This window comes from Halictus rubicundus, chromosome 2 (genome assembly GCF_050948215.1).
Source record: "Halictus rubicundus isolate RS-2024b chromosome 2, iyHalRubi1_principal, whole genome shotgun sequence".
Lineage (NCBI taxonomy): Eukaryota > Metazoa > Arthropoda > Insecta > Hymenoptera > Halictidae > Halictus > Halictus rubicundus.
Window position 1 is genome coordinate 19,578,256 of NC_135150.1, and position 22,988 is coordinate 19,601,243.

Here is a 22,988-nt window from a genome sequence, read left to right on the forward strand (position 1 = left end):
GCACGAGTTTATTGTTGAAAGAAAGGTTCGCTTGATTAACGGATACACCGTTCAACAAGGAAAGATGGAAAAGACAGACGAGAACGAGCACAATGCATTGCGAGAAGCTTTAAGTGACGAAGAATTGACGCAAATCCCGGAAGGATGCGTTAAGAAATTAAACGCGTTCTTTAACGAGAGATTCGAGCAATATATTACAGCCAAGGCAGTTTTCGAAACCAACAAAAAGAACTTCGGTAAGCTCCGATTAAATTTCGCATTTTTTGTCGCGATAACGATTGCCCGGTTTATTTACATGAAGAAGATAACCTCTTCTCGCGCGTACAAGGCGCCTTATTTTGATCTATGCCGACAATGCATTCCTCTTCCAATTTCTCGTTGTTTGTAGAAATATTTTGGATTGCGCTTTGCCTATTTCTGATCGCTTATCTAAATTGTTTTTTCGAGTGGAATAATATGTTCATTTTTTGAACGAATTTATATCTTGCTGCAAAATAATATACACATGTAGTTTGTATAAGAAATGTTCCTTATACGATCAAATACATGTCTACAATACGATCGTTCTCATTATTCCTTTGAGATTTTAGTTATCGTTCGACTATGTTGTATGTAAATGTTTACAGATCAAACTTTGGAGAAATTACAAAAGAGTTTAACGGAAGAGAAATCGAACTTCGAGGAATGCAAGGAAAAGCTGACATTATCAGAGAAATATAATGGTGAATTGCAAACTAATTTGGACGAAGCCAAGAATGAAATATCAAAATTACAGGAGTCTGTTAAAAGGTATTTCGAAAAATATATCTATTGTAACAATTTTAATATTTAATTCAACGTATAACATCGCAGATTGGAGAAAGAAAATGCAGACCTACGCAAACACAGAGACACAGTTGTGGACGAAAGGGATGCGTTGCAGCTACAGGTCGAACGACGAGATACAGAGATCGAAAGGATGCACACTGAAATGTCCTCTTTGGGCACGCAACTACAGAATGCTGTTGCTTCTAAATGCCAAGCTCTGGCAGAGACAGAGGAGATTCGGAGTCGTGAAATGACTCTGGAATTTAAGTATGATCACTTTTGTTTGAACATGATACGCGATCTTGTTTCCCAGATACAATGAGTAAAATGTTTCAGGGAGAAACGGTTAGAGCAAGAGAGAGCTTTGATACAACAACAAATGGCAGGACTGGAGGAAGAACTGACGAAGAGGATGTCAGAATTGCAAGCAACTAGAGCAGAAACCTCGGCACGAGCTCTTTTAACCGATACCCGATTGTCACAGCGCGACGAGGAATTACGTATTGCTAACGACGCAGCAACGCAATTGCGGGAATCTTATTCAGCTCTTCAAAGACGCTGCGACGAGCTCGCTCAAAAACTGGAAGAACAACGTACACAAGAAATTTCCATGCATGCCTCTTATAGGGAAGAGATCGGTGCCCAAACCAGACTAGCGGATCTTTACAAAGGCATGGCCGACGAAGCCAATGCAAAGGCCGAAGAATTCAGTAATGCAGTTAAAGAACTTCAAGAATTATTGGAACACGCCACTCATCAATATGGAGAACTAGAGTCGACACACGCCCAGCTTCAGGTGCAGCACAAAGAGGAATTGGAAGAGAAGGAACAGAAAATAGAGGAACTCTCGAAAGAATTGGAACATGCAAATGAATTGCTTAAGAACATCAAGCAAGGTAATTAGTAGAGGTGTGCGAGAACACGATAATGTCAGGTCGGAAATTTTTTTCAGAATTGAGACGATTTCTCGAGCACTAAAACTAGTAACTAATTGCTTTAACTAAATGTGATTTATTTATTTACTTACGCGTTGTTTTACAGAACGATTGGATCAAGCTGTCGAGCAACTTGCGCCAACTGCAGCCATAGCTAGTCGCGTGCTGAGGAAAGGATTGAGTCTCACTCAGATCTACACACAGTTAGTCGAAGTATCGAATGAACTGACGTCGGAACGCGAAGAAAATGAACGCCTGAAGTCCCAGATGGACGTGATCTTGCGCGAATTGGTGGAGAAAGCGCCTATTTTGCAGCAACAACGCGAAGATTATGAAACTGCTATGGGAAATATTACGACGCTTACATCGAGATTAGACGAACTTCTAGCGGAGAATCATAAACTGCAGGAAACAACGGATGAAGCGAATCGTCTTGCCAAACATCATACGAAGGAAAATCAAAGGCTAAAGACAGAGCTATCAGATTTGGCGCGTCAGGTACGTCAAAATTGCAGTTGCGTCCGTTGACGAAGTTGTACAGTCGACAGAATTGTAACTAATTGTTGTTGCGTTTCAGGTGTGCTTCCTCTTGAAAGAAGTTCAGGAAAGCAGATGCGGTGCAACTATGAATTCAAGTGAATTCTCGAATTCGGTAGACATGGAAAATCTGGCCTCATCAGAGATTATCAGCAAGAAGCTTGTTACTTTCAAAGACATCGAAGAATTGCAAGAAAACAATCAGAAATTATTATCAATAGTTCGTACTCTATCATCGAGACAAGAGGAAATTGAGAGAGCAACTGACGAAATCAATTCTGGCGAAATGAAAGAGAAATTGGACAGGTTTGTACTTTTATCGTACATTGTGCGTACTCTTACAGATACTTCGACTAATTCTAATTTCTTTGAATTGATGACAGGTATTTAGAACAATTGGAGGATATGCAAGCTTCTCAAGACAGACAAACGAAAATGCTAGAGGGTCTTTTGAGGCAAAGGGATATGTACAAAAATATGTATCAACAATGCTTGAAGCAGACTGGTGGATCAGAGAAGAAAGAGGACCTCGAAGCACTCGAAGGAGACACAAAAGTAGAGGATGGAGAGAAACTTGTCGCTGACAAGTCATCCAAGGCCGATCAAACCGATGCCAGCGCGGAAAAAGAATTGAAAAAGCAATTAACAGAATGCGAGTCTAAATTGAAACAGGTTACAGATGAATTCGACACTTACAGAAAAGAGAGAACAGCTCACGAGAAAATGTTGGGCGAAGAAGTCGATAGGCTTAGAAAACAAGCGGAAGCAAGTTCGGGTCGCTGTTGCAGGTTGAAAGCACAACTAGACTCCGCGAACGATAGGTTTAATCTCCTGCAGGCGAACGTTGCTTCTTACAAATCCCAGATAAAGGTGCTCGAGGAGAAATGCTTCAATTACAACGTAACAATCGGTGCGACGAATTCATTGATACCGGGAATACTCAATTTAAAACAATTGTACGGCTGTATAATTACTGGAATTGTTTTTGTCCACAGGCAAACATGAACAAAGTTTGATGATTTTGAAAGACGAAGCTTTGTCAGCCCAGACGCGGCTGTCTCGAGCGGAAGTGCAGCTAGAGAACATACGACAGGAGAGACAACTTCTGCGTGATTCGGAGGGTCGTCTGCTGAAGGAGCGCGAAATATTCCAGCGAGAGCGTCAAACGCAAGCCCTGCTGCGAGCTGACGTCGAGTCTATCAAAGCTAGTTTGGAACGTGTTCAAGCTGAGGGTCAGCTGCGCGCAGAACAACGTCTGGACGATGCGACGAGAGAGTGTGCAGCGTTGAGGCGACGATTGCAGGAAGAACAGGACAGATTCAGGGAATTATCAGGACATTTAGAAAGACAGCTAACCACCGCGCAGGAAAGACTGGCGGAGGAACGCAATATAACGCAGCAAGTCAAAACCGAGCTGGAGCAAGCCCGCCAATCTGATACCCAGAACGCGCAGCGCATCGAAGAACTCAACACCAAACTTCGACAAGCTGTTAGCCATGCTATCTCGAAGCCCTTCACTGGTACGTGTACTATACGGGGCTGTATTTTTGTATAATTAGTAGATGTGCACGAGAACCCGAAAATATCGGGTCTGGACGGGACGAAAATTTTATTTGGAGTCGGGATGGGCTCTCGAATATATTAGGATTCCCAAGCACATTCGGGTTCTTGAATGTATCGGAATTCTCGACAATTTTCAGGATTACATATTCTCGAAAATCTTAATATATTCGTTTCGACTCGATGCTTGCTCGACCCGTCCCGACTATCGGGTTCTCGCACACTTCTAATAATTAGTTGGTTGACGATTATGTATAAAATTCTGTGGCTACATAAACTTGCAGGTGACGAAAATCTCGTGAAGAGATTAAAAGAAATCGAGATGCAACTCGCGGCGTCGCAGGCGGAAGCGAAGTCACTGTCAGAACAGTTGAAAGCCGCACGGCAGCAGAGCCAGCAGTATTGTGACATAGCCGAAAGTTCAGAAGCGCAATTACGAGAGCTAACCACGCAATATAATAAGTCGAAAGAGGAATTAGAAACGGCCTTGAAAGCAGCACGCGTAGAAGTAATGGGTCTTCAGAAGAGGGTGCAGGAATTAGTAGAAGAATTAGCGAAAGTCTCTAGTGGTAGACAAGAAACCGATTCAGAGTTACGAGAGAAATTAGCTGACGCGGAAAGAAAGCTTGAAGAATTCTACGAAATTAAAGGAGAATTAGAAATCGTTAAAAGTGACTTACAAACTGCTTCCATAACTGCGAAAGAGGCCGAAGAGAAATACGCTAGAGAAATGGTTCTGCATTCGACGGACATTCAGGTGAATGCTTTAAAATATTAAGTCTTTTGCACTAGTATTTTCATTTAGGCGAGATCGAAATGTTTTAAATAAACCATGTGTTTTCATTCTAGGCATTAGCTAAGCTTAAAGTAGAAGCTCGATTGGTAGACCAGAAGATCACAACACTAACCCAAGAAAGAAACAGTGCTGTAGAAGCTTTGGAACTCGAGAGAGCGGCTTGTCAAGAAAGGGAGAAGAAATTCCACACGGAGATGCAGGAAATGCAACAAAGAATAAACGACTTGGATGCACAAAATACTATTTTACACAATCAAATTCAGGAGTTGAGCGACAAAGCAGCGATCATGCATAGTCAGCAAACTAAGATCAGCGGTCGGGATAGTCCCGATACTAGTTTCGAAGCGATGAATCGCAGCTTTAGCGGACTAGAAGACGACTCTAAATCGGCCGAGCAACTGTTGAGAGTTATGAAGTACCTGAGACGCGAGAAGGATTTGGCTGTAACGAAGTTCGACGTTCTTCGGGCGGAGAATCTCAGAATAAAATCCCAAGCGGAGGTCAGTATTGTGAACACTATTAGGTTATTGCGTATGAAATGTCCGATTTTAGAATGCAAATGCTATGAAGCGTTTAAATCAACAGATGCTATTACAATAAGGAGGTTTATTATATACAGCAATCTAATAAAAAAATTCTTAGTACATAGCTAACAGGAAACATTTGTTCACAGGTGTTGGAAAAGAGATTGAAAGAGACAGAAGCTATTCTGAATTCGGAGAGGGAGAAATCCGAGATCGACGTGGTGACCACCTCCAAGCATGCAGAATTGCTGAGAAAAGTTGAAACCTTGAATGCGATCACGGATTCGAACAGAATCCTAAGAGAGGAGAGAGATAACTTGAGCGGAAAGGTGCTAGAGCTTACTGCAAAGGTTGCGGCGCTTTCTGAGGAGGTAGGACCCCTTCGAGACTCGACGCGAGACTTGCAAGTGAAGACCGAAGCTTTGACGCAAGAGAACTCGAGTCTCAAAGCAGAGGCAACCAGATGGAGACAGAGAGCCAACGCATTGGTGGAGAGAGCTAACAAAACGAGTCCGGAAGACTGGCGCAGATTGCAAACGGAACGCGAGAATCTCAGCAAATTGCTCACGTCTGAACGCGAGACACACGCGAAACGCGCGGAAGAAATGACTCAGCTGAAGACCGAGAAGTCCAAGCTCGAAGAACAACTGCTTCAGCTTCAGAAGCAAGTGCAAGCTCAAGCAGAACAAATTCAGAAGACCTCCGAGGAAACCCGCAAGCTTAGCCAGGACTTGAGCGAAGCTCTCACTGACTCCTCCAACAAGTCCAAAGATCTGGCAACGATGAAGAAGGAGCTTGGAGACAAAGAAGCGGCTCTGAACGACATCAAGAACAAGGAGATACAGATTCGAAAGATAGCAAAGAAATACAAGACTCAATATGAGGATCTCGCGAAGACGGTGGAGGAAGAGAAGAGCAGAACCGAGGAGTCTCGAATGGCAGCTGGCACTTCGAGTAGCGAGGACACCTTGCAGGTATCCCAAGAGCGCGAGGACCAACTGCGAGAAGAGGGTCGAGCGGAATTACGCCAAGCGAACGTAGAGTTGACTACGAAGGTCGACGAGTTGTCTCGGCAAATGGAGACTGTACAGAGCGAAGCCGAGTTGCTCAAGAAGGAGATAGACACAATGAACAAGACCAGCGTAGAGAAAGAGGAGCGTGCCAAGCAGGTGCTGAAAGGTGCCAGAACGAAGATCATGCAGCTGACGGAATCGAAGAAGATCTGCGAGAAGGAATTGCTCGACTTGAAAGCAAAACTCGAGACAGGTGCTACGGAATCGGACACCACCGAGCACGATGCTCGACTAGTAGCTCTGAAGTCTCAGATGGAAGGCAGAATCTCCCGCCTGGAGCACGAGAAGGCAGAGATTCAGGCGGAGAAGGAAACTTTGGTGCAAAGGGTCACCCAATTGCAACGGCAGTTGGCTGGTGTTAGCGGAGTTAGTGCTACCACCGAGCCGCCTACAGCTAACATCAAACCGATGTCCGCTCGAGCAGAGACTCCACTAGCAAGCATTCGCCCGATGAGCGTCGTCGTGCAGTCTAGAACAGCCGCGGTTCTACCCACCACAGCTAGCGCACCAGTGATGGTAGCGCCTCATCAGCAGCAACAGTCGCAGCAACAAGTAGTGCACACTACCGAAACCAGCTCTCCGACCAGTAGTCTTCCTGATTTCCAGCCAGCCAGTACCAGTAGCTCGTCGCAGACAGCGCCCAGCACTTTGCGTCAACTCGTTGTGCAACCCCAACTGAGCGAGTCAGCAGAGTCCACGCAACGAGAGGATCCAGAGAGCGCAGAGACCCTTAATGTTCAACAACAGCAATGTCAACAGCAGCAGCAACAACAACAACAACAGCAAACCGTCGCCTTGGTCAGTCCAAGGGTCGAACAACAGCAACAGCAACAACAACCTGCAGCCAGCGATCAACAACAGACTGTAGCCAGTAGTTCGACGCAGTCGGTCAGCACGTCTCAAACGTCCACAGGTCACAAGCGACCCAGGACTCTAGATTCGACGGCATCGGGATCTGGAATCGAGGGCATGGACCACAGCAGGCAGGAACAGGTGCTGAGCCCTAAAGCCAAACGCAGCAGACAAGAAATGGCGTCCACTGCCAGCGCCAGCGCCTCAGAGGTCGAGTACCAGGTGAAGTTGGATTGCAAGGATGTTACTATTTATTTGTATTTAATTCTTGCTTTTCGGCTTTACGATTTCTGTTATAATTCTAATCTTACAGTCGGGGGCAAATACAATATGGGGGGTTATACAATGCATATAGTAAGAGAATTTTGGAATTACAATTAATCTAACTCGCAGTTTCTCATCATTTTTACCATTTTGAATTGTTTATAACTCATAGAAATCAACTTTTATAAAACTTTGTGCACGTATATCTCACTTAGATCTATAAAAGGCTTATCTTAAATTTTCATTGTAGGCACAGATCAAAAAGTTAAAAATCGTGACTTTTATTTTTTTCTTCGTAATTTTGACCAATGGTCATTTTTAATTAATTTTTGTTCCTAATCCTAATATTTCCGAAAACTCAAGTCGTTAGGTCCACTTTTTAAACAATTAGTACTTTTTAAAAGGTTAATTTACTTAATTTTGCTCTCGACTGTATATTCTATTTTCTTACTCTGCTTCCTCTTTTCATTTTCTCCTTTTTTTAATTTTTTCCATCATACCAATTTTCACACTATTTTGCTATTTCCTACTCTCATACCTTTGTACATTGCCTCTGTATGCTATTTACGTATCTATTTACATGTTTTGCACATCAAATTGATTTTTTTGTTGATCGTATTCACCTTTTTGTCACCCTTTTGCAACTCAAGTTTTTCTACAAATGCGTTTTCTTAAGCTCGAAATCACAGAACACGACAAAACGACATGGTATTACTTCATTTGCGTCTACGAGATGAATTTGATTTACAAAAAGTTGATTTTGATCTATGAAATGGCGAATTAGATTTGCAAAAAGGTGAATAGGACCTGCAAAGTCTCGCTAGTGCCCGGTTCCCTTTTCCTCTTAAAAATCCTACATTGTTATACTATTCTCTCTTCTTGCACTCATTGCTTCTTCTCCTTTGGTTTTGCTTTAGCTTCTATTACTCCCACAGGTGTCGCACTTCGAATTCAGATTTTACTTGAAGTTGAGCGAATCCTACTGACGTTGCACTCAAAAAGCAAACACTTTGCGGTTACTTTAAGTATTTTTTCGAAATTCTTTAGAAAACTACTACAAAGAGAAAGTGTGTAGTAGTCTCTAAAATGTACACTTTACTATTTCCACCACCATACTCTTCAATTATGAACCCTACTAAAGAAGGTTCTTCTGACTCTTCAAACCATGAACTTTTGGTGGATGTTGTTAATCATTCTTGCCACGATTACCTAGAAGAACCATTATACATAGAACTATATATACAGTATACTGTTAAATATTTAACATCTGTCCATTCTTCTACATGAGTTTCGTTTGCAAACAGGTGAATATGATGTGCAAAATGGTGAATTTGGAGAGCAAGACCTGTAAAATAGAAATTATGAAAGTGTGAATAATGAAATGTCGATTCGATCTTCAGGTACCAACGTCGAGCCAGCGGGATCAGGATGAAGAAGTGGAGGAGGGCTGTGTGGTTGTAGTAGATTGCGACGAAGGCGAGGGAGGAGGCAACCATCAGACGCAAGAGGAGGAAGAATTTGATAATGACCCGTACGAGATGGAGGAGGAAGAAGAGATGCCCTACGAGGTCGAAGGGGAAGTGGAAAGAGACAACAACGAGGTTGAGATCATCATGGGTGAAGATTCTACAAGCGTGGAAGTCCCCAGGCAGGCCCAAGTCACTGTACCTACGAATCAGCAGCAACAACAATCTGAAGCGATAAGTAGTGCTGGACCAACCGGAGAACCACCCACGTCATTTGCAGCGCGATCATCGCGCGGTATTGCACCTATGCCTAGGCAGCAACAACAGCAACATCTACTTTTGGTTTGTACCTTAGACATATACGCTGCATAACTGTTAACACATTATTAGGCAATTTTTGACTTGGGCAATTTTTATTTTGCATCAAATTCCGCAGTCTACACATTATTTATCTATGCAGAAAAGTATATTTAAAGTGAAACGTTAGATCAAATGTTAGTTTCTCCAGTAAGTGAAGCGTTAAGTTATGACATCAACATGAACCTCTGAAACATTCATGTTTCAGCCACAGCAGGGATACGAGGACGGTGGCGATGACAGTATAGTGCCCAGTACTCCGACCTTGTTCGTTCCCCGTCGCGGAGATGGATTCGGAGAAGCTGTTAGCTCACCTCAAGTTCCTCAAGGACGTTTCACCTTCGGAGATTCATCCGCACCTACTACTGCGTCGTCCACCCCTTCCTTGTCGACACCCTCGGGTTCAGCAACCCGAACGATATTCGGTTCATCGAGTTCCAGCGTGGCACAAGTGGTTCAGGAGAGTATGGACGATAGTAGAATGGATCTGGTTCAATTGGAAGATGGTGGCACTGGTCGTAGCGTACCTACAACACCCTTGCAAGTTTCGCCGGCAGCTGATTTACCACCCTCGGTATAAAATCGATCATTGTTAGAGGTGTGCGGGAACCCGAAAATGTCGAGTATCACCCGATGATCGGGATGCAGTGCCGGATGAAGGCTCTAAGCACTTAAAAGATTTTGAGGTCCCCTTATATAGGATCACTTGAACACAATGTAGGTTGGACCTGTACGATTTCTTAGACAATTTCGTTAATTTGATTAAAAAGTATTTTTAACAAGAGTTACACTTTTTTTCGCCCGCTACTGATTTTCATCTTTCCACTAGTGTTTTGTTCTTTCCACTTGCAGACACACACACATAACCACTTAGCAATATTATTACTGTGTAGAAGATGTAAAATTCAGAAAATTTCTATGGTTCCTCCTTCTCCTGATGTTCGAAGCACGTGCTCAGTTTGTTCATTGTCCGAAAATTGCCCGAAAAAACCCGAATATGTTCGGGAATCCCTAATATTCTTGGGAATAATTCTGAAAATGTCCAGAATCCCGTAACATTCGAGAGCCCGAATATGCTCGGAAATCCCAACGTATTCGAGAATCCCGAAATTTTTGAGAACTCGAATCAAATTCTCGACCCGTCCCGACCCGAGTTTTTCGGGTTCTCGCACAGCTCTAATCATTGTCTATTCTCATGATGTTCTCGCGTAACAATGCGGTACTCTTTTCCAGACGAGCAGTGGACCATCTGAGGAGCAGGAAACATTGGTCTCGGTGACGCCCGCGTCAGTAACAGGTACCACTGTTGTTGGTGATACTAGCGAAGAACCTGCGATACCTAGTATACGTGTAGTCGGTGTCGATGATCAGCAACATAGTCAAACTGAAATAATCACAGAATCTATGACACCGACTGAAGGTAGCGATCACTAACTAATATTACTACGAGTTCGTTAAGAGGTAGTCGCGAGAAATGGTCAAAGTTTATAAATACTTGGTATATCGATATCATCTGTTTATACCACAGACTGAGTACAGACAGCGGAGCATGTAATACGCATCGATTGCTTGTGTAGGCATGAGTTCGGAGAGCGAGAAGCGTACAGAGGAGGCTGGTCCTTTGACGTCCGGAGAGGATGACGCGGTGGACACTGGCGAAGGCACTGAGGAGCCTGGAAGCGACATAGTGGAGGACGAAGTGGAGGAGGAGAGTCGCGAGGCGGAAGCATGCCCATCCAGCAATACACGGCAAAGAGCGATGGCGGCTGCAGCTGCAGCTGCTGCGGCGGCGAACGCTGGAAATGGTACTCCCAGAACTGCAACTGCCAGACGATCCTCGCGCTCGCCGTTTAGAGCAGCACGTGGCACTCGGCCTACGCCCATTGTTTGGGAAAGTCAATCTGGCAGGGGTAAGCGGTTACCAAATTACGGTAACTATTTACAAAAAGACACCTAATTTCAATGACCTTGAAATATGTAGTCAATATTGATAAACAGCGTCCACTTAAGAGGGTATTCTTGTTTTACCTTTCCTGCACGAATTTTTAGGAATTTTTTCCAGGATAACTGCCGAGCCTTTTGCATTGGAATTTTGCACACATATTTATTGGTATTTGAAGTACATGTGTGATTTTGTTTAAACAAAAATAATGAAAATTTCACGAGTTATATATTTTTTTATAGAGGACGTTTTGAAGAGCATGGGTCCACGATCGTCATAATTCCAGTCTTTCCACTGATCGGAAACAAAAACATGAAGTTGTTTATTATTCAGTCGGAATGTAGTTACGGCCCGAAGTAAACGATATTGAAAATCTTGATTATTTACAAAATGGCGGCGTTTTGAAGTCAAATTACCGATTTTTTAATATTTATCGGCCTTTAGCTCGATAAAAAAAAATAAGAAAAAATTAACAGATTTAAAATTTTTAAGTCACGCGATAACAGAGTATGTGTACGAGAATACTCCCTTAAGTATCTTCCAGTTGTGATGGTGCAAAAAATATTTTGTACACAATTAGAATGGCATCGATAAACGGCTACATTCCAAAGAATATTTTTGCACTGACATTTGAACTGAAATACAGAACAATTCTGTATTTTGGTAATCAGTAAACGATTCTTGTATTTCCTGTTACTGTAAAGAAGGCAGAGAATCGTTTTTCTCCATCGACCTCAGTCAAGTTTTCGACATTAAGAATTTTTTCTGCAAAATTTGTGTTGGATAGTGTAATTGCTATAAATGCACTAAATCAATACTTTGCTGTGAATGACATTGATATTTCCGAAGGTCAACCTGTGGTTCGTGGAGGACACGCGACAAGAGGGGCCAACGAGACCGGAAGAGGACGTGGAACCAGAGGACGCCGTATGCGCTCGAAATACCCGTCGTACGCGCGATTCTAAGTCAAAAAAGTTGGTTATGTATACGAGATCATGTGAGAGACCACTAATTTTTTACCGTTTTTACGTTCGAACGGTGTAACAGGCTGGCTGGTTGGCTGTTAATATATATTAACATTCAAAATGAGAATATTTTTATTTAGTGTTAAACGGTAATTATGTTGTACAGCGAGATCGGTCGACACGATGTTTGTTATTTCTATACGGTAGAAAACGAAAAAACTGTAATATCGTTCTTGCGACGACGACTGTGTGCATCTTTCTGAACCCGTTGAAAAGATTTTACATGGGATTAGCAGCGGCGGATATGCCACTTTCCGTTACATTATTTTCGATAATCGAAAAGAGACATTCCTTTTGTCGGCTTCTATGTTTTCGTTCGTTAAAGCGAACGAATGCACACACGCACTGCTACGAAAATTACATAGCATTTAAGTACTTTATTTATTTACTTGTAGAAAGTAATTTTTTATTGTGTCATTGAACATTGGCGACATCATCGCATATGAAACTAGCGCATATTTCTGTCAGATCAAATTCGTCGATTTTTTTATAGTTCTCCAGTTTTTTGCGGAACTAACATATCTTTAAAGGATTTCATGGACACGGTTTCTCAGGATGTGTATAAGGCCTCCCTTAATTTCCTTCTTTACGCATATTTTATTTCGTAGTGTTTTTACAGATTTAACTGAATATGCTTACTATGACTTCCACGTGTCAGTGATAAATATTAATAAATACTATACAAAATAAATACCTATGATTCGCCAAACGTCCAAACACGGTTCGACATCGATCGCAAAATCAAAATAAATACGAGGTACCGAGGCACGTACGAATACAACAAATATTTTACATGTACATCAGTCTCTTATTCGATTCGAAGAATTGTCGCACTACTGCCCATTGCTGTACAGAAGACAGCCGGAAGAAATGCGAGTTTGATTGATTATTAGGTACACATAATGTATCATATTATGAACAAGGTCTGCCTTCTGTACCATAACGGGCAGTATGTCAATATCTTTCGAATTCATCGATCATCGCGCGAAGGGAGCTAATTTTCAATTGCCGACGAGAATACCTAAATACTGAGTCTCACAGCGCACACAGAGACATTCAACAATCTACAAGTTTTTCAATAATATCATACCTACGATGTTATTATTACGTCATTAAATTAATCCTTTGCGGTCGAGAACTATTTCAACTAGCCGTATGATGGCGGTTGTATAGCGGCATCGACCGCAAAGGGTTAATATCACAATGGGAAATAGAATAAAGACGCCTCTTCGCTAAAAGAGACACTCGTATGTAAACTGCGGATCTTTATGTAAAATGTTATGCATTAATTGCAAGAAATAGAAATGGAATGGAAACGTATTTCTTCCTTTAACAATTTCAATGGATTGAATATAGTACAATAGAATTTTTAAATTCCTCAAATGTGTTTACTGTTTCTTATTCCATCCACGTATTTTTGTCCGAAATGCATAAAAGCCGCACTCGTATACTCCTAACTCCTAACGCGTTAATACGTTTTGGTCCCGTTCAGCTCGCTTCCTGAACTACTAATAGCAATAAATATGACTAGTTGAATCGTGCACTTGGTCTATTAACGTAATTCCACCTCGAGCAACTCGATCTTGTCAGAAGTAATCCGCACTTTGTCATCGACGCTCTATCGGAAGCGGCAGAATGCTTCCTTCTAAAACAGGTGTCCGGCGTCGGACACTTGGCGCCGGCCGTTACACGTTGTTGGGCATCGAGCCAATGTTCTTTGCGCGTTGCAGGCTAAATGCACGCGTTGAACTAGAAGCCGGCACACCGGATCACCGTGCAACGACCATCAAAACCCGGAAAGACGCGAACGCACCTCGAAACAGTATCCACTTCTGGTCTGTAGTTTATAATTTCAACTGAAATTATCTATTCTGAAACGGCCTACAGACGATACGATATGTCTAACTACAAACGGTGCAACTATCGTTGAGACTGTCGTACGACAAATTTTATCGTCTGTCGATCGATTATTGCCGGTCAACTGTATATTCGCAATTTTTCGCAAATATATTCCCGACACCAGTGTCGCTTTCAGAGCGTAACGTCGAGTCACGTGGGAACAAGTTGCGATGTCCAAGATCACTGCTGTTTACCGCGCTGCTCCACCTTGACCCAGTGTCTCTTGATGCCTCTGGTCTTCCGGCTGAGAATTATAGCTCGTGGTAGATTGATGAACAGCAGCCACACTGTTCGCCGTGCAGCAGAGAACGTTCTTCATCCCGGAATATTTGTGAAGTGCACTGGCTTCGTTTTAAAAATATCCCCGGCCAGCACCGGGCAAAGGTCACGTTAGGCTGCTGGTGTTTCTACCTTGGCCCAGTCTCCCTTCACGATTCTGATCTCCACGCTGAGTGAATGGGCGTCTCAGGGGTTCACCGCAATGTAGAGAACCTACGCGTCAGATCCTGGAATATAGTCACTTTGAAAATGTCCAGCCTCGGATGAAGGTTACGTTAGTCGCTTGACGATTACTGATCTCCAAGCTGACGATTTGGGACTCTTCGTGGTAAATTGACGAGTATCAGCCGCCCGAGTGGACGTCGCAGAGGTTCACCGCAATGTGGTGAACCTAAGCGTCAGGTCCTGGAATATAGTCGCTTCGAAAATGCTCAGCCTCAAACAAAGGTCACGTTGGGCTGGTGGCGCTCCATCAACTGTCTATGGTTGACGGTGGTGTTCTCGCAGAAGCATTTTCCGTGCTGTTCCACTCTGATCCATTGTCTCTTGACGCCCCTGGTCTCCACGCTAAGGATCTCGATCTCGAACTCCTCGTAGAAGATCGAGGATGCTACCGGCGTGCAGCTTTTGTCTGTGCTCTTGCAGCAGCCGGAGTATCCGTCGCAGCGCTTCACCACAATGTAGAACGGCTGAACGACAGTTTCACCAGGGTTCTGTTGCACGTTCTGCATCAGGTCCCTCAGGTTGTACGCCCGGTTCTGCGGCTCCTTGCAGAGGAAGCTGCGGGACGCGCTGACTGCTCGCGGCAGATGGATCCTCCGGGTGACACGTTGGTGATGGCCGTCGATCAGCGCCGTCGACGGGACCATGTTGTCCAGAGTCAACGGGACCAATATCACCAACTTCAGCAGGCAAGCTCTCAATGATCGACTTCTCATGCCTCGGATCTGTTAACACCTCTCGATCTCGATCTCGTCTAGGAACGAAGCGAGTCAATCACTCGGGACTGCGTAGATCGGTCGCACCACCAGCAGGCTGTCGTAGAATCGAGCGGTAATCGACTGAGTCTTTCCTGCTGCCAGAAGTGTATTTATACGTGGAACAGCCTGCACACATGCTACAACCAGAGAGATGCACACTCATCGATCGGGATCGGTACGCGTCGAGAGGAAAACGATAAACGAGTCCTACGGTGCAGCTTGTGCAATCCTTCAAAAAACCCGGAATAACCTCCTGCGTGCGTACAGCAGTCGGTCGCCAAGAACGCGTCAACGGCCTCTCGGTCTCTTCTTCGTCTCGCCGAGTTCCATGGAGATGTTTCACCACCGACGACGAAAGGCGGCGGTCCCACCTTCTTCCACGTTGGGTTCAAGGCCGAATTTTTTTAATTAACGAACGATGTCCGCGGACACGCACACCCCCCAGAGTTTTCAATTAGCGTGCAACACTACGCTCGGATTTATTCGCATCCATCTGCTCGCCTCGCCGCGATCGACCAACTTTCCGATAACGAGGCGAGAAACACATTTATATCAAGCTCGAACTTCGACTTCCCGTCTATTGATACGACGCGCAGTGTGGTATTTGGCCAGTTTAGCCGGCCACAAGTCGAAATTTTTAGTTTCTTCAAAATGACTAAAACTGTTTTTTCTCATGAGTAATCTGCAAAAATCTTTTGTCAGAAAAAGTAATATATAGTAACAAATAGATGCTTGAAAGTAACCTATTCTCGTGACCAAGCGAAATGTCGGAGAACTTGTGTTGAAGAAGTGATTTTCTTACAAGTTTAGTGGACAAAGAGGGAGATAAATACATACATAGGATGTAAAGGTAGGTGTATAGAGTAATTTTACGGTTTTATGTTTTATACTCTTCGGTGGTTTTGGTAGGATAAACAATCGAAAGTAATACCTATATTTTCTTTCGGAAAATCAATATATATCAAACTGTAACTTTTTTACTCCACAAAACTCCTCGTTTTTTTCTTACTGATTTTTAATCTGCAAACATTGCTTTATACAATTCTTAAAAGTTTAGGTGCCGGGAAGTGCCTAAATTAAATATTTTTAGCTGTTTGTGTGATACATATCAGTATAGTCATACGACTGACGTGAGCATAAAATAATTGAGCTGTGAATGATAGATGCTCGGGAGTAATTGAAAGAGAATGAATGTTAGTATTGCTGGAATATTTAGTTTATGTTATCTGAAGAATGTAATCGTGGTCTCGCATCGAGTGTCAGTGGTTCTTCGAATACTGTTATGAGCGTCGCTAAATATCCCTTGCAATAGTAATAAGAAAAAGTGTTTCAAGCAAAAGTTCAACAGTCTTCACACATGTACATACTTCAATATGTAAAATTTTGAAAAATTTTTTTATTTTTAAAAATCAAGGTCGCTTTGATTTTTTAAATGATAAATTGCATTTTTGATTTGATAATGTTGCAGGCGCTGTTCAGACGAATTCAACGATATATAATGTTATGACCTTGACACTATTATAACGTTGCAATAGTTTTGGCCGGCTAAACTGACCAAATACCCCACTGTGCGAAGCATAAACGCACGAGTCGCTACAGTATACTCAAGCGCGAATCTTAGTTGGTCTTTATCGCGGATGATAGTTCGCGCGTAGCATTATTTACGATCGGGTTAATCGTGGAAACCGAAACTCCTCATCTCATCGAAATTCGAGCGAGTTTTATCATTATCGCAACTTTTACCACTCACGCGTGGGCGAGCGCGGTCGTTGTCAGTTTTCCTGGTTCGACCGAGTCGGTGAGTTGATGGGATTGATTCACGTCGGTATGATTCATTGGAGGTTCACTGGATTCGAGCTCCTTCTTAGTTAGACCCTGTTCGTATGAGGCGTTTTGAGGTGCCGGTACAAAGGCGTCGCCATCCCACGTTTCGAAACGCGCGTAAAACAAAACGCTCGAATGCATGTGGACGCGATAAAATGGATGGCGACGCCTTTGTACCGGTACCTCGTAACGCGCGTAAAACGCCTCATCTAGATAGGGTCTTACCTTCGGTAAACATTTAAACAGTCATTAATTAAACAAAATTACACCGGTCTCTTTGATCGGCGAAACTGGGGCAAGGCTTTGTGGAACTTGTTTTGCATTAGGGTAGCAGTCTGATCTGTTGATCAAACTAATTGTTTTAAAAATTATTTAAATGTCAGGAGGGAATAGATGTAACAAAATGCCTCAGAGTTTGATTTGGAGTAGCACTCTGATATAGGCAATACTTAATTGATCAAATTGTTCTAAAAATTATTTAGAGATTAGTGTAAAAGGCTAGCAATCCGGTTTAGGGTAGCACACCGATCTAGAGAATAGTGTTCGATAAAACGAGTTGTTCTAAATATTATTTATACACAAGGAGTTGTAAGAAAATGACCTAGATCTCTGCAGTGCGCTTCATTCGCAGAAATTGATCGCGGTATTTGAATAATTCATACACTCGCGGGAGGGTGTGGTTTCCGCGTGAATTTCCCGATAACTCACGGTATCACAGTCATCATCCGTGCAGCATGTCCGACGATTAACATATGTGTAGAACGCTTTCGGCCGTAAGTTCGATCTGGTACCCGAATAGAGCCGATAAGTGCACTTTCTAGCTCGAGCGCGTGGAGAATAGTAAACCGGTACAATTATTAATAAACTCGCATCTGGCCATCTTCGAGTACGATGAAACACGGTCGAAGGTTCCCAAAAAGTGTTCCAAGAATCGCGTTGCAAGCCGCAGAAATTCTTCATCGATGAAATAATGTCGCTGCCGACAAGATGGCGGGGCGTCGTCCATCGGACCAACGCTCGAAAAAGGTTGAAGGCTATTCGGGCCACGATCATTCCCGTTTGCTGACGATTCACGTCATCGACGACCTATTCGAGATTCTATCTTTCTTAGAATCTTGATAGTCTGCCACGTGATGTCAAAGTTCATGCGGCATTCTTGCTTAGTCGTTTACCCAATCTTTGAAACTTTGTTAGACAATTGAAATGTCTAATATTTGGTATACTCTCGGTTCATTTAATTTTGCATTTTGTATTAAAAATAAAACTTTTATTCGAATGATTAGAATTCATTTTTTCAGTCAGATATGTTCATTTTTGTTCTTCTATTTCGACTTGGTTTTCCCATTTGATTTCTGGGAAATACGAAACCTGGAAGAATCGTAGCTATAATTGTGTTTTTTACTTACATTACATTACCAATGCTGATTTTCATCGTGCGGGAAGTCACACCGCACCTATTTCTGGAACTGTGATTTCCGAATGCGATGTAAGGGACTACGTCAAGCCCTTCGCCGGGGATTCCCGGCTCGGTGTTGCGACAGTTTCATTACTGTTATAAACTGCGTGAATAGCGGCAGAGTAACAAGGAACAACCAGCTCACGTATTGAACGGCTCCGATGACGTAAGAGGGATCTCCCTCTCGCAATGGAATAATTGGCCACAGGTAATTAGAATTTCAGTTTCGTTTCGACTTAATGCTACCGCTCTCGTGTCTATTCCCACAACACGCTGACCCACACGTTTTAATTATAAAGGACAATTTCTATAAATACTCGCCGATTCGTTTAACCATCTACCGATCAGCTTCTCAACAGATAAACTACTATAAATTACACTCAATCGACGCTGCGAAATTATATAAACCGACGCTGCAGCATTAAATTTGAAAAGACCGAGCGACTTCGATACTTCATTACAAACAAATTTCCGACTATGGGTAATTAATTAATCTCCTGTTTTCGCGACTCCGTCGCTATCCCGGAAAGCAATAGGGTAAGGAACCCAATTACTGTGCTTATATTAATTATACTTATTTATAACGCATATTGAATATTAAAAAACAGAGATAGATAACGTATGTATTAACTGATTTTAATGGAAAAAAATGTAATATCTCTTTTTTAATATTCATTATGCTTTAAAAATAAGCATAATTAATATAGGCACAGTAATTGGCACCCCTACAGTAATTAGGTCCCTTACCCAAAACCACAGTGAGCAGTAATGGATTACTTATCGACGAAGCTAATTACTCAAACAGGTCCATCAGTCAAGTAGTTTCTCTTTTGATTCTTCGTACCAATGTCGTAGGTTTGCTACGTCATGTCGCAACGAACTCTTACTATCCCCGTTCTGCAACTTGAAATTTCACGAACGACGCTATCCGGCCGGTGTGAAAATAGAAACCCGTCGAACTCGGTGAATTTTAACTTGGCAATGATAATGCCCGCGATGACGCCAATCCCAAGGTCATCGACTGGTGTCGAGCACAACCCACGACCGAAACGGCGTACGTGGTTCGGTTCATAGATTCGCGACATCGTCGACCGGTGACTCAGTTCCACGTAAAACCCCCGCTAACGGATACTCGTGTAACCCGGGGCCCCCGATTTCGAAAATCGCCGCCTACACCCACTCGTCACCTATGTAACTGGCTCTGTCCACTCATGCTCTTTCCCTCAGCGATACGCGCGACGTTATCCTTCTTCTTCGTGAAAAAAAAGACGGAGAACGTTGTGAACGAATCCTGTTGCAACCAGACACTAGGCAGACGGGTGCATCGCGATGACTCACTGCGACCTGTCGCATCATATAACGCCGCAGACCGAGGGAGAATGCATCACTATGTCTTGCCGTTGGTCCGGATACAATCTTTCTTTCAATGAACCGCGTTCTTGTTGATCGATCCGCGAGAACGATACCTTCTCTATTATCTAGGAACTTGTCGATTGGATCGATTGATTAGAGATTTCAGCGAGACTGCAGCTTGTTATCGCAATTTCTTTGGGTAAGATAAATTGGAGATGCAAATGACTGCAGTGCACCGAGGATGCGCTTTATATCCTGATGTTGACTCAGGTGCGATCTCCTAAGCGATTGCTGCTGCAGCTATCTACAACTGATACGAGATTTCAGTTAATTGATTACGAACAAGTATGTAATATTTGAACGATAACGTGTAAGTCGAAATCTTCTTGCTCAGCAATAAAGAGAAATCGAAGATGCATCGAGAGGCTTCATCGGCTCTTGCGAGTATTCGCAAGGCAATGTTCGACGAGGCGACAAAAAGCAGCGTTGAGCAGGAGAAGGGCCGTTGTCACTGCCACCAGAAAATTACCTGGAACGAAATTCGGTGGGTAGAAAAAAAAAGAGCTCGGGATGCAGCCGTTGCATCGGGGAGATAACCGCATGGAGACTGATCATTTGACTGATGACTGGTCGAAATCTACCGCGGTCGGTGCACAAAAAAGGGCAAGGAGAGTCGGTCAGCAGAGAGAACGAGGGAGAGAGAGAGAAAAGAAAGAGAGAAAGAGAGAAGAGGAAAGGACGACTAGTCACGCGACGTAACGCGGTCCCCGCTTCGAACGGGAGGCAGGACCCACTAGTTGTAATTATAGTTATCTCCGCGATGTTCTCGGAATGCTTTGCTTCGACCCCTCCTTCGAGCTTACCGGGAACCAACAGAGAGACGGTGCGAATCGCCTCGAGGACAGGACGAAACCGAACGAAACTGCGGCAGATCCAAGTAGGAGAGACAAAGAGAAATCACGAGAGAAAGAGGCAGGGGGTACCTGGCCGAGGATGAAAGTTACATATATATAGAGAGAGAAGGAGAAAGAATTCAGATCGCAGAAGAGAGTAGTCCCGGGCTCTGCTCAATCGCGGACGATCGGTCGGAGCGAACGGAACAACGTCCACGGAAGTAGGTCCTCCAGTTCGTACAGATTCATTCAACAATTCAGCAGTCGATACCGATCCTGAAAATGAGAAGCCTCGTTTTATTCGTGGTTTACGCGCACCTGGCCTTTGCGATGGTCGCCAGACATCACAGGTAATTACATTCGTTAACGCGATCGTGGCACTTTTCGAAAGAGGACACCTGAAGCGCGCCCGTACCAACGGACAGCTACTGCGTCTGCAGGTGTCTTCGTTAGAAATGCGAACGGTATTTAATGCGGAGAAATATGCAATAGGAAACCTATTAGTCGTAATTATTAGAATACTATAGCGTTAGAAAATCGATTAAAATTGTCGTCTTTTTATAATCAGTGAACTTCGACAACAGCAAAATAATTCAGTGACTGTGATCAAAACCACGAAGTTAGAACTTATCAGAGGAATGACTTCTCCAACTCTTTTATAGTGATTCTTGCATAGTGAACATAATTATTTCTTAAACACAGACGAAGAATTGCGTCATCCACAAATGACCAAAGTGGCAGTCAATGTGTTGAACATTGGGACATCCTCAGTGGATAATCTGCATCAATTATAAGAAAGAGCAGTTCCACAAACATTGATTTCTTCTTTTAATAATATTACTGGATTGTACATAATGTACCAGTAATATTCAATCATCTGACGTTTTTTCTACTTTGTGTTTCATCTAGGGACCCAATTACTGTGCATATATTAAAGCATAATGAATATTAAAAAAGAGGCATTAAATATTTTCATTAAGATCAATTAATATATACGTTATACATCTCTTTTTTAAATATTCATTATGCTTTAAAAATAAGTATAATTAATATATGCACAGTAATTGGCATCCGGTAATTGGGGTCCCTTACCCTACCCATTTTTGCTATAAATGCACAAAATCCGCAATCTAGTGAATCGTGAGTTTCTCACAGAGAAAGATGACGAATTTTCTCTGGATCTTTCCAGGGACGGTGGATACCTGAATCATGTGCAGCTAGTGCACGAATTTCGATGTTCAACTCCCCAGCCAAGAGCGGTACCAGTTGAGGAGCTCCTAACCGTCGGTCCAAGTCCTGACGAAGTTTTCTATCCAGCCTCGACGGTTCTGACGCGTTGCAACGGCGCCGGTTGTTGCCCCGATCCGAAACAGATTTGCGCGCCGATCGAGACCAGAAATGTCAGCCTGGTGTTCACGGTGAAGCACACGATCGACCGGCAACGGGACAGACACCACGAAGTGATACACGCGTTGGAGCACACGAAATGCGGATGCGTCGACAAGAAGCTGATCAAATTCGACTGACCCGATCGCCTAACGGTGTCCGGGTTTGATTGTAAAGTAGTCGCGATTAAAGTAGTCTGTCGTTCGTGTACAAAAAAGTAGCCGGTGTTCAAAAAAGTAGTTAGCGATAAGACGGCTTAAAAGTAAGACAAGTTCCTCGGTTTAGCACCCTTCAGGACTCCCGACTGTGATATTTTACTAACGTACTATATATATATATATTGTTTTCTGTTTAATATATAAATAAACGGTCAACGTTTTTTAGAAGAACGTTGTGTTTTATTTTGTGTTTCGCTTTCGACTATTGACGAGACCGCAGTGAATACTGTCATCGGATTTAGTAGTCGGTTTTCGGCGTGGCCTTATTGTTAGTTGAACGTTAACACTAGAACTACCGACCAAAATGACCCTTGTCTTTTCTTTTACAATAATGTTGAAGAAATGTTTGGATAAACTTCTTCATTCAAGCACATATTACGATACAAATATTAGAAGATCCGAGTAAATCCAATCTTGTCATTATTATGTAGCAATGTACATCAATTGCGTCTAGCGTTCGATAGTTCTAGCGTTAGACCATCGCCAATTTATCAGCACAACACCTAAACGACGTCTAACCAACGCCAACGCATTCACTCTTACTAAAAGCAAGAAAACGGAA

The 22,988-nt window shown here is 43.0% G+C and overlaps 3 protein-coding genes across 5 annotated transcripts; 2 read left to right on the plus strand and 1 right to left on the minus strand.

Moving 5' to 3' along the window:
• The first annotated feature begins 64 nt into the window (after window positions 1-64).
• On the plus strand, window positions 65-13,521 carry Mgtor (nuclear basket protein megator). 3 transcript variants are annotated; one of them, XM_076805793.1, is made up of 16 exons: window positions 65-236; window positions 627-789; window positions 853-1,074; window positions 1,144-1,703; window positions 1,849-2,240; window positions 2,320-2,585; window positions 2,663-3,189; window positions 3,275-3,799; window positions 4,124-4,596; window positions 4,689-5,135; window positions 5,309-7,306; window positions 8,749-9,156; window positions 9,380-9,745; window positions 10,405-10,591; window positions 10,749-11,081; window positions 11,963-13,521. In XM_076805793.1, exons 1-16 carry the CDS (start codon window positions 65-67, stop codon window positions 12,076-12,078), a joined length of 7,155 nt encoding a protein of 2,384 aa, XP_076661908.1. In that variant the 3' UTR covers window positions 12,079-13,521. The 3 variants fall into 3 exon arrangements, with proteins under 3 accessions (XP_076661908.1, XP_076661910.1, XP_076661909.1); XM_076805795.1 differs by having other exon boundaries at window positions 10,405-10,468; XM_076805794.1 differs by having other exon boundaries at window positions 5,309-7,294.
• A 969-nt stretch (window positions 13,522-14,490) lies between these two features.
• LOC143365553 (uncharacterized) lies at window positions 14,491-16,165 on the minus strand. The gene has a single exon (XM_076805846.1). It carries the CDS (start codon window positions 15,252-15,254, stop codon window positions 14,754-14,756), a length of 501 nt encoding a protein of 166 aa, XP_076661961.1. The 5' UTR covers window positions 15,255-16,165; the 3' UTR covers window positions 14,491-14,753.
• A 4,319-nt stretch (window positions 16,166-20,484) lies between these two features.
• On the plus strand, window positions 20,485-22,963 carry LOC143362734 (vascular endothelial growth factor A-A). Its single transcript, XM_076803138.1, has 2 exons — window positions 20,485-21,172; window positions 22,012-22,963. The coding sequence occupies exons 1-2, from the start codon at window positions 21,105-21,107 to the stop codon at window positions 22,346-22,348; spliced, it is 405 nt and encodes a 134-aa protein (XP_076659253.1). The 5' UTR covers window positions 20,485-21,104; the 3' UTR covers window positions 22,349-22,963.
• The last annotated feature ends 25 nt before the right edge of the window (window positions 22,964-22,988 follow it).

Coding starts and splice junctions, on each gene's coding strand:
- Mgtor (XM_076805793.1), top strand. CDS start 65: ATGGAAAAGACAGACGAGAACGAGCACAATGCATTGCGAGAAGCTTTA. Junction 237..626: donor AACCAACAAAAAGAACTTCG/GTAAGCTCCGAT, acceptor AAATGTTTACAG/ATCAAACTTTGGAGAAATTA. Junction 1,075..1,143: donor GAAATGACTCTGGAATTTAA/GTATGATCACTT, acceptor AAAATGTTTCAG/GGAGAAACGGTTAGAGCAAG.
- LOC143365553 (XM_076805846.1), bottom strand. CDS start 15,254: ATGAGAAGTCGATCATTGAGAGCTTGCCTGCTGAAGTTGGTGATATTG.
- LOC143362734 (XM_076803138.1), top strand. CDS start 21,105: ATGAGAAGCCTCGTTTTATTCGTGGTTTACGCGCACCTGGCCTTTGCG. Junction 21,173..22,011: donor ATGGTCGCCAGACATCACAG/GTAATTACATTC, acceptor GGATCTTTCCAG/GGACGGTGGATACCTGAATC.